Below are 14,292 nucleotides of genomic sequence, written 5' to 3'. Positions count from 1 at the left end.
TATGTATGCTAAATCAGTATACTATGTGAGTATAGAATTGTGCTGCTTTGTCTATATTTTTTATCAGCAAAATATGATACTGATACAGTATATAAGTATACCAACAGAGTATACCATGTGAGTATATAATTGTACGGATTTTTGTGTGTGTGTTTTTATCAATAAAACATTATACATAACTGTATTTGTATTATAAACGGGTATATCCTTGAATGCGTGGATAAAAGATGCACTTGGAGACTTAAAGCATCAAGCCTGCGAGCATCAAATCTTTTCAAAGTGACAGATTTCAATTTTGTCCACAGTTGTTTAACTGATAAGAGATTTTGTTCACAAAAGCAAACTGTCTCAGCTTTTGTTGTAGCTGTGGTACAAGATAAACTTGTTGACCTGAAAACCATATATACACCAACAGATATCCAGAGAGACATCCAAAAAGCATATGGTATGGACTTAAGCTACATGCAAGCATGAAGATCAAAAGAAAAAAGCAATGCAATTATTGAGACGATCACCAAGTGAATCATACAAGAAAATGCCAACATATCTTTATATGTTAAAGTACGCTAACCCAGGATCAGTGACACGACTACACACTGAAGGAGATGGGAGCTTCTTGTATGCATTCATAGCTATATATGCATCGATTAGAGGATGGGTCTATTGTAGGCCAACAGTTGTAGTTGATGAAAGTTTTTTAAAGTCAACATATAGAGGGACCATACTCACGGCTTCCACGCAAGACGCAGAGGGTAAGAATACAATCCAATTACATTCAGTTAAAGAAACAAAAAATATTTTCAAATATTTATGATACAAGTATACCAACAGAGTATATAGTTATTTTGCTACACACCTGCACGTACCTATACCTATACTACTATATGAAATACTAAATTAATATTTTGTGTACAATCCAATTACATTCAGTTAAAGAAACAAAAAAAAAATATTTTCAAATATTATATGATACCAGTATGATATACAAGTATACCAACAAAGTATATAGTTGTTTTGCTACACACCTGCACCTACCTATGACTATACTACTATATGAAATGCTAAATTAATATAGTGTGCTGTAATTGATATTTTGTTCTTTGGGTTTACAGGACAAATTCTACCCCTCGCATATGCAATTGTTGATTCGGAAAATGATGTATCGTGGGAATGGTTCTTCATGTAGTTGAGAGAAACCTATGGACAAAGAGAGGGAATGTGCATTGTATCAGACATGCATGATGCTATATGGAAAGCAACTTCAATTGTCTATCCAGAAGTCCCTCATTGTGCATATATGTTCCATCTGTGGAACAACATAAAGACAAACTTCAGGAAGAGCCAAAAACAAATCAAAGAAGTATATTTTGCTTTAGCAAGAGCATACACTGTTGAAGAATTCAACAGGCATATGACAGAGTTAGAAGCTATTGATAGTAGAGTGAAAACATACCTGATAGATATTGGATATGATAAATGGTCCCGGGCGCATTCCAAGGCAAATAGAACCATGATCATGACATCGAATATTGCGGAATCAGTAAATGCAGCAAACAAGCACGCAAGAGACCTCCCAGTTGTGAATTTGCTTGACTTTATGACAACATTGATTCAAAATGGTATTACACCAATCGGAAGGATGCAGTGGAATCATTTATGAAGATTGGTGCAAAGTATGAAAAAATATTGGCAAATAATACTATCTTATCACAGACGATGATGGTATGCATTTTCAAAATCATAAAAACACTACATGTATTGTATTTTTACTTTTTTACCTTAGTGATTTTATTAAACAACTGAATATTTTTATTTAAAAAATATTATTACTTCATATAGCTAATGACTTTTCTTAATTAAAATTATACTAGGTGTTGCCATCAACTGAATTCTTACATTTAGTAATTGATGGCCAAATAAGAGATGTGGTGCGCCTACATGAAAGAAACTGCAGTTGTGGGAGGTTTCAGCTAGACGATATTCCATGTCCACATGCAATGGCAGTTATACAAAAATTCCATATGGATTCATACAAGTATTGCTCGGATTACTACAGCATAGACTACTTACTAAAAACATATGAGATACCAGTAAATCCATTGCCTGATGAAACAACGTGGCAAATTCCAGAACATGTCTCTTCGCAGGTGGTACTGCCACCAAAAGGAAAAATCAAACCAGGAAGACCTAAAAAGAAGAGAGGCATAGGAGGCTGGGAAGGAAATACAGTTACATGTGCACTATGCGGGAGAAAAGGACACAACCGGAGAACATGCCGAAATATTCCAAAGAGAGATTGATATAATGCTTCAATATTTTTATATAACTCATATGTTGTAGAATCATAGCATTTGAATAGCAAAAAATAAAATGCATTTCTTGCACTGGACATATATTTGGTATGATGATTCTTTGCGAAATTACTTTTTGGCAACAAATTTATATGACTACTTGTATTTTCAATAAGAATCTGTTTATTTTCTATTTTAGTATATAAAAGTGGGATGCATTTACATCTAGTTGCTGCAGGAAAAAAGATGCTAAAATATATCTGTGATACCCAAGTGGTATATCTGTATACCTTATTGGTATATCTGTATACCTTACTAGTATCAAAATATGTGCAGAAATAGAAGTGGTGCACACTTTGCAGCTCATGTCTGTATTGAACTATAACAAATTGGAAGCCATTTACATGCAGTTATTTGTGCATCATCAGGTACAATAATACAAGGTGATACCCAATGTTATATTTGTATACCTCGCTGGTATATAGTGGTATTGCACTAATATGGCTAAAATAAAATATGCGCAGAAATATAAATGGTGCACCAGATACAACGTGATACCTAAAATGCGCACACTTTGCAACTCATGTCAGTACTTACATTTAGTTGCTGCAGAAAAAAAGATGAGTCAAATACAACGTGATACCCAAATGGTATATCATTATACCTGATTGATATATAGTTCTACTACACTAATACACCATCTATGCTAAAACTACAGATGAACATTAAAGCTTAGACCATCATCACATTCGAAAGCAGATAATTTAACTTCTGTCACAACTACTTTGTATGTTGTTGGAAGTGTTCACTTCATCTGCCCCTAATTTTCACTTGCTGAATCCATTAAACCTTACCCTCTGGCAAAGGAATGGACCTTGGCATCCTAATAAACCAACAACTTTATGGAAGAAGACTAATAAAACAAGCTGAAATCAGAAACAAAATCAGCAAATTTTCAGCATCAAGAGACATAACTATACTGATAATCCCCATGTACTTGAAGAAATCTATTACCACATATTTTGAACCAGAATAATTAAATATGACAAAAGAAACATTAGCAGCTGGAAATATTTTATAAAGGCACAAGTTTCCTACAGTCTTGAATCAGCAGAAGGTCATTTACTACTAATAATACCATACTTCACCAAAAACTATTAAAATCCTGCAAAGTTTTCATGATACAATTAACTAAAACCAAAAAGAGACCTATACTACTTCTTGCGTTTCTTTCCACGAGTCTTTTTAGGTGCTACTGGAGCCTCAGATTCACTTGATTCGCTATGCAACTGCTTGTTCCTCCCATAGTGCCACAACAGTATACCAAACCTAGCTCGAAGACCATCCACATCAAAATTGGCAACAGGGATTGGAAGATCTTCAATAATATACTCTGCAAAGCAAGCAACATATACTCCACAATCTCTGAAATAAAACAAATGAATAGAATATAAAAATCAATTAGAAGTGAAAATGTTAATATGAATGAGGAAAACAAAGTAAAAAAAAGTAACTATTCTTACGAATTTTGCTGTGTTGGCAGATTTGTAATCAGTTCAATATCAAAAGGATCAGTCAACTTCTTTCCCATGTGCAGACCATTTTCTACTACAATGTCACTTCTTTGGTTATAAAATTCAATACTAACTAGAAATAGGGGGATCAACATAGCATAAGCCTTTGCCACTTTCTGAATAGCTTTTTTGTGCTTTCGACTACGTAGCGAGTCATATACATAAAAACATCTCTTGTGTAATGACACACACCCCAATATCCAATGCCAAATTTCTGCCAAATTAATTGGAAAAAGGACATGATCAACCTGGTGCCATGGAGTGTTGCAATGCATCCTAAATCCTTTCATGTACTCCATGATATCGTCTGATCTATCAATCAAATGATCTTGTTTCCCACCTTTTACAAATTCTGTGAAAACCCTTTGAATGATATTATTAAAAAGAGTATCTGTAGTTGTGACTTTGATTGGCATATTAATTCCATATTTCGCCTTCTTCCTAAGATAGTAGAATATAATATTCAAGTGCTGCAAAAAGAGAGGAAGAAAACATGACTACCACTAACAATATGAATGAACTACTACAACAACAAAAATAAAAAACAGTACACATACCGAACTAGAGAGCGACCTGCCAGAATAGTTTAAGGTATGGAAAAACGTCTTATCATCAATCTGTTCAACTTCAAAGTCAAAACAAGGCTCTAGCTTTTGATCACCAGGTAAATACACTTTCCTATTTCGTATAAAAGAAGATATGGATAAGAAATATAACAACAAACATTAAGAAAAAAATGAAAACAAAAGTACATGGAAACGAATACGCACTCTCCCAATTGCATATTTGCTTCAACAAAGTTTGAGAATGCAGTCGTAAGCTTAAAATCAACCATCTCTAAAATGTCATTTACAAATGGAAATCCTCCTTTGATAACCTTCGAGGATTCCCCAACTGCACTAACACCAGATTGCCAGTCATTCCTATACGGTGACTGTTTTACAGCTGCGGGGCGCCTTTTCCGTGTTGAAACTGCAGGAGTAGTTTCAACATCTGTTTGTATCTGAACAATATTTCTTGATACCGACTGATCAGGTTTAGACTTATTTACAGCACGAGTTGTCAAATCATTTCCATATTGATTTACGTTACGTCTGCCTCCTTGTGTAATGGCAGCAATTAGATCAAGTTGAGAATCAGTATATTCAAAATCAGAATCCAAGTGAAGATCACCCCCGTGTCGACATGGAGCTTAAATTAGAAAATGCTAGTGAATAAATAAATATACAAAGTTAAGAAATTTAGAAAAAAAGAATAAAAAGTTATATATAGAAGACATTACCAGAAGGCAAATTCACATTACTTCCACGAACATCCACTTGACCAACACCATCAACCCGACATGCTAAACACATAAAAGCATTATCAACATCACTACTTAAATAAAAAATAAAAAACTATCAAGAACCTATCATTTACATACTAACTACAGAATTAGTAACATCAACATCGTACGCTGTGGAGCAGTATTAGACTCAATAACAACATCTCGTGTCTGTAGAGGGATTCCTGATGGCAGCGGAGCAGGACCCGACTTTTTAACATCATGAGATGACTGCTTATATGTTGCTTGTTGTGTAATAGCGGTGATTTGATCAATTGCAGATGCAGATAGTTCAAAATTAGAATTCAAGCCAAAATTATGCTCATTTATGAAGGGGGCTGAAAAAAGTTTTTTAAAAAAAGGTTAGTCAATGCACAAATACATAGAGTTAAATAAATAAATAAATAATCAAAAATTACATATACAACATTTTACCAGAACGCAAATCATCATCCTGTTGCTTGTGCTGAAAATGAGAAACTAACAATTTTAGTCTTATGTATATTACAAGAATACTATGTGCACTAAAAGTAAAGAATGAAATAGTATCCTATAAGCATATATTGCATCTTTGAACAATATACTATAGCATTATATTATATAAAAGATGAATACCGCTGAATTTCCCTCTGGTTTCACTGACTGCCTACCAATAGCTGCAAGCACCTCCTCAAACTTGTTCTCTACAAAAAGCTTCAAAGCTTGTAACTCCTTCATTACCTCAGCATTGGTAGGTTGGGAATCACCTCTAGTACTTTCAGGCATACTTTGTGTCTTTGGTAATTGAGTGCCAAAAACCTGAAAGCTATCGGGCTGGCTGGGTTGGCTGTCAGTGCACTCAACTTCAATTTCAAAGCTTAGACCACGCACATCAAATTGTTTCTTCTCATCATCAGTTGGGGTGATGTTCTTTAGCTGCAATTATTAAGCACACTAGTTAGAAATAGAAATGATAATAAAGTATGAAAGAAAAAAGATCCATATTACCATATGATACCAATATAGTATACATGTATACCAACAGAGTATATCACTGAACTGGGATATAGTATACATGATACCAATATAGTATACATGTATACTAACAGAGTATATCACTAAACTGGGATATTGCTACAACTATGACTAAACTAGTGTGCCAAAACATTAAGAGAGGCAATAAAACTATGAGAAAATTACCGGCTTGCGTTGCAAGCTACACATTTGCAAAGCAACTTGCTCATTCGGGATTTGACCCATGACTGCCCATTTCAAAATTCGTGGAAGTTTGTTGTTTCCAAGATGATCAGCAAAGTGACCATCCAAACTTGGGCAGCATTCATACAACCAAGTCTGTAAAGCCAACGGGAAGCCACCAAGTCTATAAAAAGAAGGCTTATCTTGAAACTTGTTGGAACACGAGTCAATTGTAGCTTTATAAACATCTATACCCCAGGGATAATTATTAAAATCACCAGACTCAACCAAGTCAATGTAAGACCGTGAAATAGCCTTTGTTTTGAGTTGAGAAAATAAGAAGTTGTTGACAAAATACAGAACTGCTATCTTCAACGCATCATCATCCGTTTCCCATTTCTTCTTCTTAAAACAGTCTGCTAGTTGGGCAAATGTCACGGATGCAGTCCCAAAATATTTTGAAATCAACCTATTCTCTGCTATGCTCTCTATACTTGTACCACCCTTACATTTCAACCCAGTAACAAGTGCAAATTCACCCAAGCCAAACCGCAACCTAGAATCATTCACTACAAACCGCATCTCATTTTTAACCTCATGATGTACTTCTCTCATAAGCAAATGGTGCATAACACGAATCTGCACAATCACTGGTGGCAGATCCAAAAAATAGCCAAAGCATGTTTTCTTAAACAGTCGAAGTTGCCGCTTTGATAAATTCGCTTTCAATTGATGAATAACATGACAATTGGTATCCCAATCAACCTTTGGTTTATAATCTAAGTCAATAGGCACAAGGAAATCCCAACACTGCAAAACATGTTCATATAAAATAATTTTAGAAATAGAATTCACTTAAAATGCAACTAAACCAACTAAAAATATCACAACTACCATACGATACCAACACGACATATAATTATACCAGCAGGGTATACAATTATACTGACTAATTTCCGGCAACTACAAATGACTATACTACTATTACATAACAGATAGGAATAAAGAGAAAAAGCAAAAAGGAATGCAGCTATAAAGTATTTTCAAGATACTGTACGATACTACTATTATTAAAGGAAAAACAAATAGCGAAGACAGCTAAAAAAAGATCCAGAAGCATATGATAGTATATAGCTATACTAACAGGGTAAATAGTTGTACGGGGTTGTTCCAACAACTGTCTATAACTATAAAAACTATCACATAACACACATACACTATGTCTATAGGCACAAAACTTCTATGAGAAACATCATGCGTGCCATTGCCACTGCAACAAAACACCAGTTACGCAACAATCGGATAAAGAACATAAATGTAATTTTTTAGAAGAACTATGTCAAATAGCATTGCCTCCCCCTTCCAGACTCAAGTACTATATCAATCATGTAACTGAGTACCTGACATCTTTTTTGTATACTACTTAGCACCAATTCAACAAATCATTTTCATTAGAAAATAAATAAATCATGTCCTAACTTATTACTTAAGGTTAAGAGATTCTTCAAATGTTTCAAAAAGGACAATGGGTGTTATTCAGAAAACACCCCATACATGATCACTCTACCCCGATGCCTGCCTATAATCAATGCCAGTGGTGGTCACCAGCCAAGGCCGTGGGGCTTCTGCACATTGACCCCATCCACACCATGCCACCTATAAAGAAAAGCTCATTCTGCACACATAACTTACACGGTCCCATTCATTCCATACTTGCTTCTCCCCACCACTATCAACTGGCCTAAACACTAGATCACGTACAAAATCATCTAATGCAAAGCTGAAAATCAGAAATCACACAGAGCAGCTCTGGCTTCAATAAATTTGGTTGACAACAACAGCTACTGATTGACAGCACTAGTGAATCAGCGACCATTTTTTTAAACCTCAAGCAGAACATTAATTTAATCTGTCTATTTAATTCAAAAAATTAACACAACTGACTATAATTATAATATAATACAAAAGCATAATAAGAAATCAAAAAATAACAATGTACTATACATTAAAAATCGCAAAGATCATAATTGTAAGAAAATTACCTTCTTGGGTGCGACACTAATTTTTCTCTTCTTTAACTGAGAATCATCGCTACAATCAACATCTACTGGTTGAGTCTCTGTTTTAGGCACGGATTCACGTCGGCTTCCCCCTAACTCAGAATCCTCAACAACTTTACCTTTTCCCTTATCAGTCACAGGAACATCTCCTATGACTGGTTCGGAATTTGTGTCGGGTAATGACAGGTAGGGAGTTTCATCGACTGACGCGACATTAATATTTTTTCCTTTTCCACCCTCTAATTCTACATTTTCAGTTGTGTTTTCAACATGACTACTGCTAGGGTTACGACTAAGTGGAGACTGAGAATCAGAAAATAAGGAAAAACTAGGCCCAGACATGGCTGATGCAACAGATTCAGCAGCTACTTCTTTTGAAGAATGATATTGTCCAAAGCGCCACCATCTACGCGCACAACTCTTCCGACCCATAGAGAAAACAACCCATAGACATTGATTCACAAAAGTACAAAGGAAAACATAAAAATCCTATGATTTTGAAAATCCACTTTCACTAAAATGTACTTTCAGAAGCAAAAAATTCACCCAAAGCAAAAATGTCACCCAAAATTAGGTACTAGACGAAGAGATAGAACGAAATCGGAAGAAAAAAATTACAACTCGAATGTGTTTCACTTTTGCGTTCTCATCGGTTGGCTATGGAGTTATGGAAAATGTACTCTGTTAACTGATAGAGAAAGAAGGAAAACTTGGGAATAACGGGCAGAATGGGCTGGATCGAAGATAAGGGAGAGATGGGTAGATTGGGCCGGGTAAATAGATTGGGCCGACTAGATAGGCAGAGTAAATAGTTTGGGGATGAGTATCAAAAGGTAAATATTTTGGGCCTAATAGGTATAGAGTGGGATTTTCCCATATAGAATTGAGGTGACTGACCATTATAAGGTCCATCAAAATAGTGGACTAGTCCAACCTAGTCCATCAATTACTAAAACCTACGTGAACCGAATAGATTAGCCCGGCCCGACATGTATTGAGAGCTCTAATCATTGTAATAACTGTTGTCCTCGGATTAGCCGCAAAAGCGGCGCATAATGTCAAGGGTAAGTTTGTCAACAAAAAGTACCTATTTTTATGCAGAATGATCACATTGCTCTTTGTTATTTTCACTTTACGCCGCTCCGCTCATTACATTTGATTCGCACGGATTCAAAACTTGTAATTAATTTTACATGATCACCTTGTTGGAATTTGTGGGTATCTAAAAAAGAAGTACTATTAGTATCCCTTGTTTTTATCTACTTTCTCTTATTTTAAAATAGTCAACTTAATCGTTATAAACTAGCCGTTAATTAGCTGTGGGAATAACACCTTTATAAATATGATTTTTGGAGAGCTAAAGACCCACATTTCTCAAACTTCTTCTTCCTCCTATACATGACACTCTTGTGAACAATGGCAAAGATTTTCTGACTCTCCTTTCTATTTCTCCTCCTCCTACTATGCTGGGTTTCTTTATTGAATTTTTTGCTAATTCTGTTTCCAATTTATATCTGGAAGAGCTTGCTGAATCCTGAAGGATACGCCTAATCTTATTCATCATTATGTGGGCGAAATATCCTTAAGATTAATGTCTTTGACACGCCTCAAACTTTACAAGTTTTTATTCTCCATAAATTTTTCCAGCACACCCAACCTTGACAGTGAAATCAAAATTATCTTTTCAGTAAATATTGAAAGTAACGTAAACAATTTACAGCTTCATGAAACAGATGCTATCATAATCTGTTTGTGAGTATAGTAGGAATTGTATCGTGTTGATCACATATATTGCTTGTTATTTACGGATTATTTATTTTAAACGGTTATTGATCATTATATGTCATAATGTTGAAACAATATCCGTGCACATTGCAATATCAAGGCACGTTGTAGTTGGCAAACATTGTGTCACAAGAGTGAACAACGATGTAATAAACTATGTTTATAACCAATTAATAGATTGAGGTTCACGCACACTGCCATGTTATTAGTGTGTCTAATAGGCACGTTAAAGTTTGAGTTTAAGTGTTCAATAGGAACGTGAGTTAGTTCAAGTGTCTAAATGAAAAAACAGAACAGGTTTAAGGGACTACATATATATTTGGCCATTCTATGATCCCTACTGTTTACAAATGTCATATCTTTTCCTTTTCTTATAAAGGCAAATCTTAAGATAAATTATCGAAAATCCCTCCAAAGTTTAAGTAAAAAATGTTGTTCAGTTTTTGAAATAAAACGCTAACCTTATTGTCTAAGTATGTGATTAGATCACAATATTCAATAGTTTGTATTTATAATTTTTAATTCAAGTTTCTTTAATTCGTTTTTGTTAAGTAAAAGAAGAACGAATTGAAAAGAATTTTAATTTATCATTACCTTTTTTTTAAGGGAGCTAAGTTTTGGGTTGTTAAAGTTAAGTGGAAAAGTCCAGAATTTGAGCTGGTCAAAGGTTATGAAGTCTGCTAAATAAGAAAAGTAATATGAATGGGACAAGCCTCCATATGGAGAGACTTTCAACATTTAGTTGTCTTTTTCCATTTACACAAGGAAAAAAAGGATGATGTCCAGACAAAGTTTTAAAAGAAAGTATGCTTGAAACCAGATGAAATTTCTAAAATATCCCTTATAAATCAACATTATATCTAGTAATCACACACGCCCATCACGTTTTTTTTTAAAGATAAAATCCTAAAACGGACTATTTACTCACTTTGCTCACCGAGAGTATATATTTGGTGTGGTTCTCTAGCGATATAGGTCATTTTGAATTTTAGCTTCCCATTTCATAATTTGAGACGTTATATAGCTTTATTTGATGATTTATGACTTGTGTGCCCGTTCAGTTTTAATTTCCGAAAAGTTTAAATGTAATTATTCAAAGAAAACTTAATTTTTGAACTTTAAAATGCTTAGAGTTGACCACGCTCAACATTGTTGGTAAACAACCTCGAATCGATATTTTGACGATTCCGATAAGTTCATATGATGATTTGGACATGTACGCTTATTTGGTTGGGATCCCAAGTGATCCGAGGCCGTTTTAATGCTTGTTGGGAAAAGTTGAAAATTTGAACTAAAAAACTTTGAAATCATTGAGTTTTGACGTGTGATTTTTTGTTCTTGATGTATATTTGATATTTTGAGCTTACAGGCACGTCTGTGAAAGGTTTATATAGGCTCGGGTGAGTTTCGAGGTAGTTTTCCTCCATTCTTGTACATGTTGCAGTGGTTGATCTGTTGTTGGTATAGTGTGCATCACGAATGCAGAGCTAGTCTCGCATTCGCAAATGGTTAGTTGAGATGGGGTGGCTTTACTATGCGCGAACGTGATGGTCTACTTGCACATGCGATGGCCTGGGATGATTTGACCATCGCGAACACGGCTGCCTCCACGCTAGTGCTTAGGCTCTGGGCATTTGGGGAGGCTGGAGATAGTTCTTCATTGCGGAAATGACAAATGGGTCGCAAACTCGAAGGCTTTGGGGGGGGGGGGAGGCTGCAAGGCCCCCGAAAATTTCGCTAAGTAATTTAAAATTTCTGGTGCCAGGTAGGCTAACTATAATATTTTATGTGCTAATTAATATGATGGATATAAATTGGATATGGTAATAAGTGTATAAGTCATATAATAAGTAATGTGGGATCTAAGGAGAAGTCTAAGTCTAAGTCAAGTTGAAAAATTACATAATAGGCTAAAATTACAAAGGAGTACGCACAAGTCTAGGCTTTGGACGATCATATCTACATATATATAATGTGTTATGTGATTAACAACCTATCAAATGAAATATCTTCGAATCTAGTTTCTAATTCTTCAAACCGTTCGTCATTTCGACACTCCTACAAAAAGTTATGGTAAATTACCAAAGGCTGGCATAATGCAATTCTGCGGCCATTCTGCAACCGCATAAGTGGTTATGCGACTGCAAAATGGTCGCATACCTGTCCAGTGAAACCCAGTTTTGAGAATCAATTTTGCGATCCATTATGCAACCATATACCCGTTCTGTGGTCCATTCTGCAACTGCAGACCCGAATTCGGAGGCTTCATTTTCCTATTTTCATAACCCGACCCCATTTTGATAAATATGCCTTGGGGCTTATTTTACGGCAATTTTCTGAGGGTTTTAGAGAGAGGTAAGAGCATTCTAGAGAGAGAAGAAGGTACATCTTAATCATTCAATCTTGAATCAATCTTAAAGAATCAAGGAAACCAACCACAAGATCTTTATCTAAGAGGTAAGGTTCTATACACTAGATTTTAATTTCGAGTTTGGGGTATAAGATGGGTGATTGAGGTATGATTCTTGGGTGTAATAGCATTATGTATACATGCATATACAAATGAGGTTTGTGGGAAGATCGTTGAATATAAATAAATAAAGATTGGGTTAGGGAATGAAAGAAATCTTGTAGAAGAGTTTTGAAATCAAAATGCATAACTAGTGTTTGATAAAATGCTCAAATAAGCTGAAACCATGAATATCTTCCTAATTTGTGTTCGATTTTGTTATGTCTCAAAATAGATTGAGATTGCTAGAATTTTCGGAACGTTGTAGTAACTTAAGAAAAGCTTAAACAAGGTATGTATGACTAAACTTCCTTCTTCTTAGAATCGAAATCCCCAGGCGTTCGTGTAATCGGTGTAACTCCCCAAATTGATCATACTAGAATTGACTATCCCAAATGTGTCGTGTGGAATGATATGTGTTCAATATTTGTACGAAATAATTATCATGTCATACTTTCCTTTGTGAATATGTTTTAAAATGTGGAATATGTGTTGAGAAAGGTTAAGAACTCATGTCAAAGAAATTGAATAAAAATTATTGTGCCAATTTGTATGAAAAGCCTCTTTGTGCTTAGAATTTCCAAGCTTTTCCCTTATGTATGAAAATGCGTTACATAATAGGCCTTATTGTTGCTGATGATAATGTTATTGAATATGTATAAAGAGAAACTTGAATTATGAAATACGGCCAAGTGCCGAGAATGACATAATAAATGAGGCCGCTCGTGTCAATATATTGAAATATGGGAAAGAAATGTGAAGTGAAATGAACGATTGAGAGGATGATGTCACAAATGAGATGACCTAGCCGATCAGGCCGTGATCGAACACCATGTCGCACACATGGTGGTAATTGTGCTGGATTGATTGATTGAAATTGTGAATATGGTGGATGTCTCAAGGGAGATGGCCTAGCCGATCCGGTCGAGATCGGACTCCGTGTAGGGTCACGGTGGCATTGTGGATTGTGTCACATGTCACTGAGATTGGCAACCTAATAAGATGGAAATTTTAACCAGAAACCTTGTGATTCTTACTTGATGATTTTTGTGCTTGTTTGAAGCTCTTATTGTACACCATGAATGTTTCCTATATATTTCATTGTTCATTGTATTAAGATTGATATTTAGCTTTACGTACTAGTTCTATTCGATAGTACTAACGTCTTTTTTGCCGGGGGCGCTACATCTTTAAATGGATGTAGGTGGTTTAAGGCAGACATTGTTGATCGCAGCTAGTGGTGTATTGTTACGCCTCGCAATATTACGATGATGTTACGTCCTACAGTATTATATTACGATGATTTTACGCCTTGCAGTATTACATTACGATGATGTTACGCTTCGCAGTATTAAATTACGATGATGTTACACCCTGTAGTATTGTATGTTGAAATTGTCGTAAGGTAATTGACATCAGTCCAAGGAAAAGATTATATGAAGATTATAAGGATTATGCTATTTCAAGCAAGTGATGAGTAAATCCGTGAATGTAAGAGAATCAAAGAAAATAAATTTTGTCGAAGTTTAATATTTTGGGATAAAATACGGCCCGAGCTAAAATATTCGGTATT

The 14,292-nt window shown here is 35.1% G+C and overlaps 2 protein-coding genes across 2 annotated transcripts; one reads left to right on the top strand and one right to left on the bottom strand.

Moving 5' to 3' along the window:
* The first annotated feature begins 1,656 nt into the window (after positions 1-1,656).
* LOC142170272 (uncharacterized) lies at positions 1,657-2,300 on the top strand. The gene is made up of 2 exons (XM_075232144.1): positions 1,657-1,722; positions 1,872-2,300. The coding sequence occupies exons 1-2, from the start codon at positions 1,657-1,659 to the stop codon at positions 2,298-2,300; spliced, it is 495 nt and encodes a 164-aa protein (XP_075088245.1).
* Positions 2,301-3,118: 818 nt separating this feature from the next.
* LOC107769760 (uncharacterized) lies at positions 3,119-8,857 on the bottom strand. Its single transcript, XM_075232142.1, has 14 exons — positions 8,408-8,857; positions 8,219-8,274; positions 8,058-8,145; positions 6,369-7,175; positions 5,805-6,104; positions 5,625-5,655; positions 5,321-5,527; positions 5,148-5,210; positions 4,636-5,056; positions 4,423-4,543; positions 3,815-4,335; positions 3,510-3,716; positions 3,435-3,456; positions 3,119-3,217 (listed from the first exon to the last, which is right to left on the bottom strand). Exons 1-14 carry the CDS (start codon positions 8,855-8,857, stop codon positions 3,119-3,121), a joined length of 3,393 nt encoding a protein of 1,130 aa, XP_075088243.1.
* Positions 8,858-14,292: the final 5,435 nt, after the last annotated feature.

Source organism: Nicotiana tabacum, chromosome 16, assembly GCF_000715075.1.
Source record: "Nicotiana tabacum cultivar K326 chromosome 16, ASM71507v2, whole genome shotgun sequence".
In the NCBI taxonomy this organism is placed as follows: Eukaryota; Viridiplantae; Streptophyta; class Magnoliopsida; order Solanales; family Solanaceae; genus Nicotiana; species Nicotiana tabacum.
This window is presented reverse-complemented; position numbering and strand designations above follow the sequence as displayed.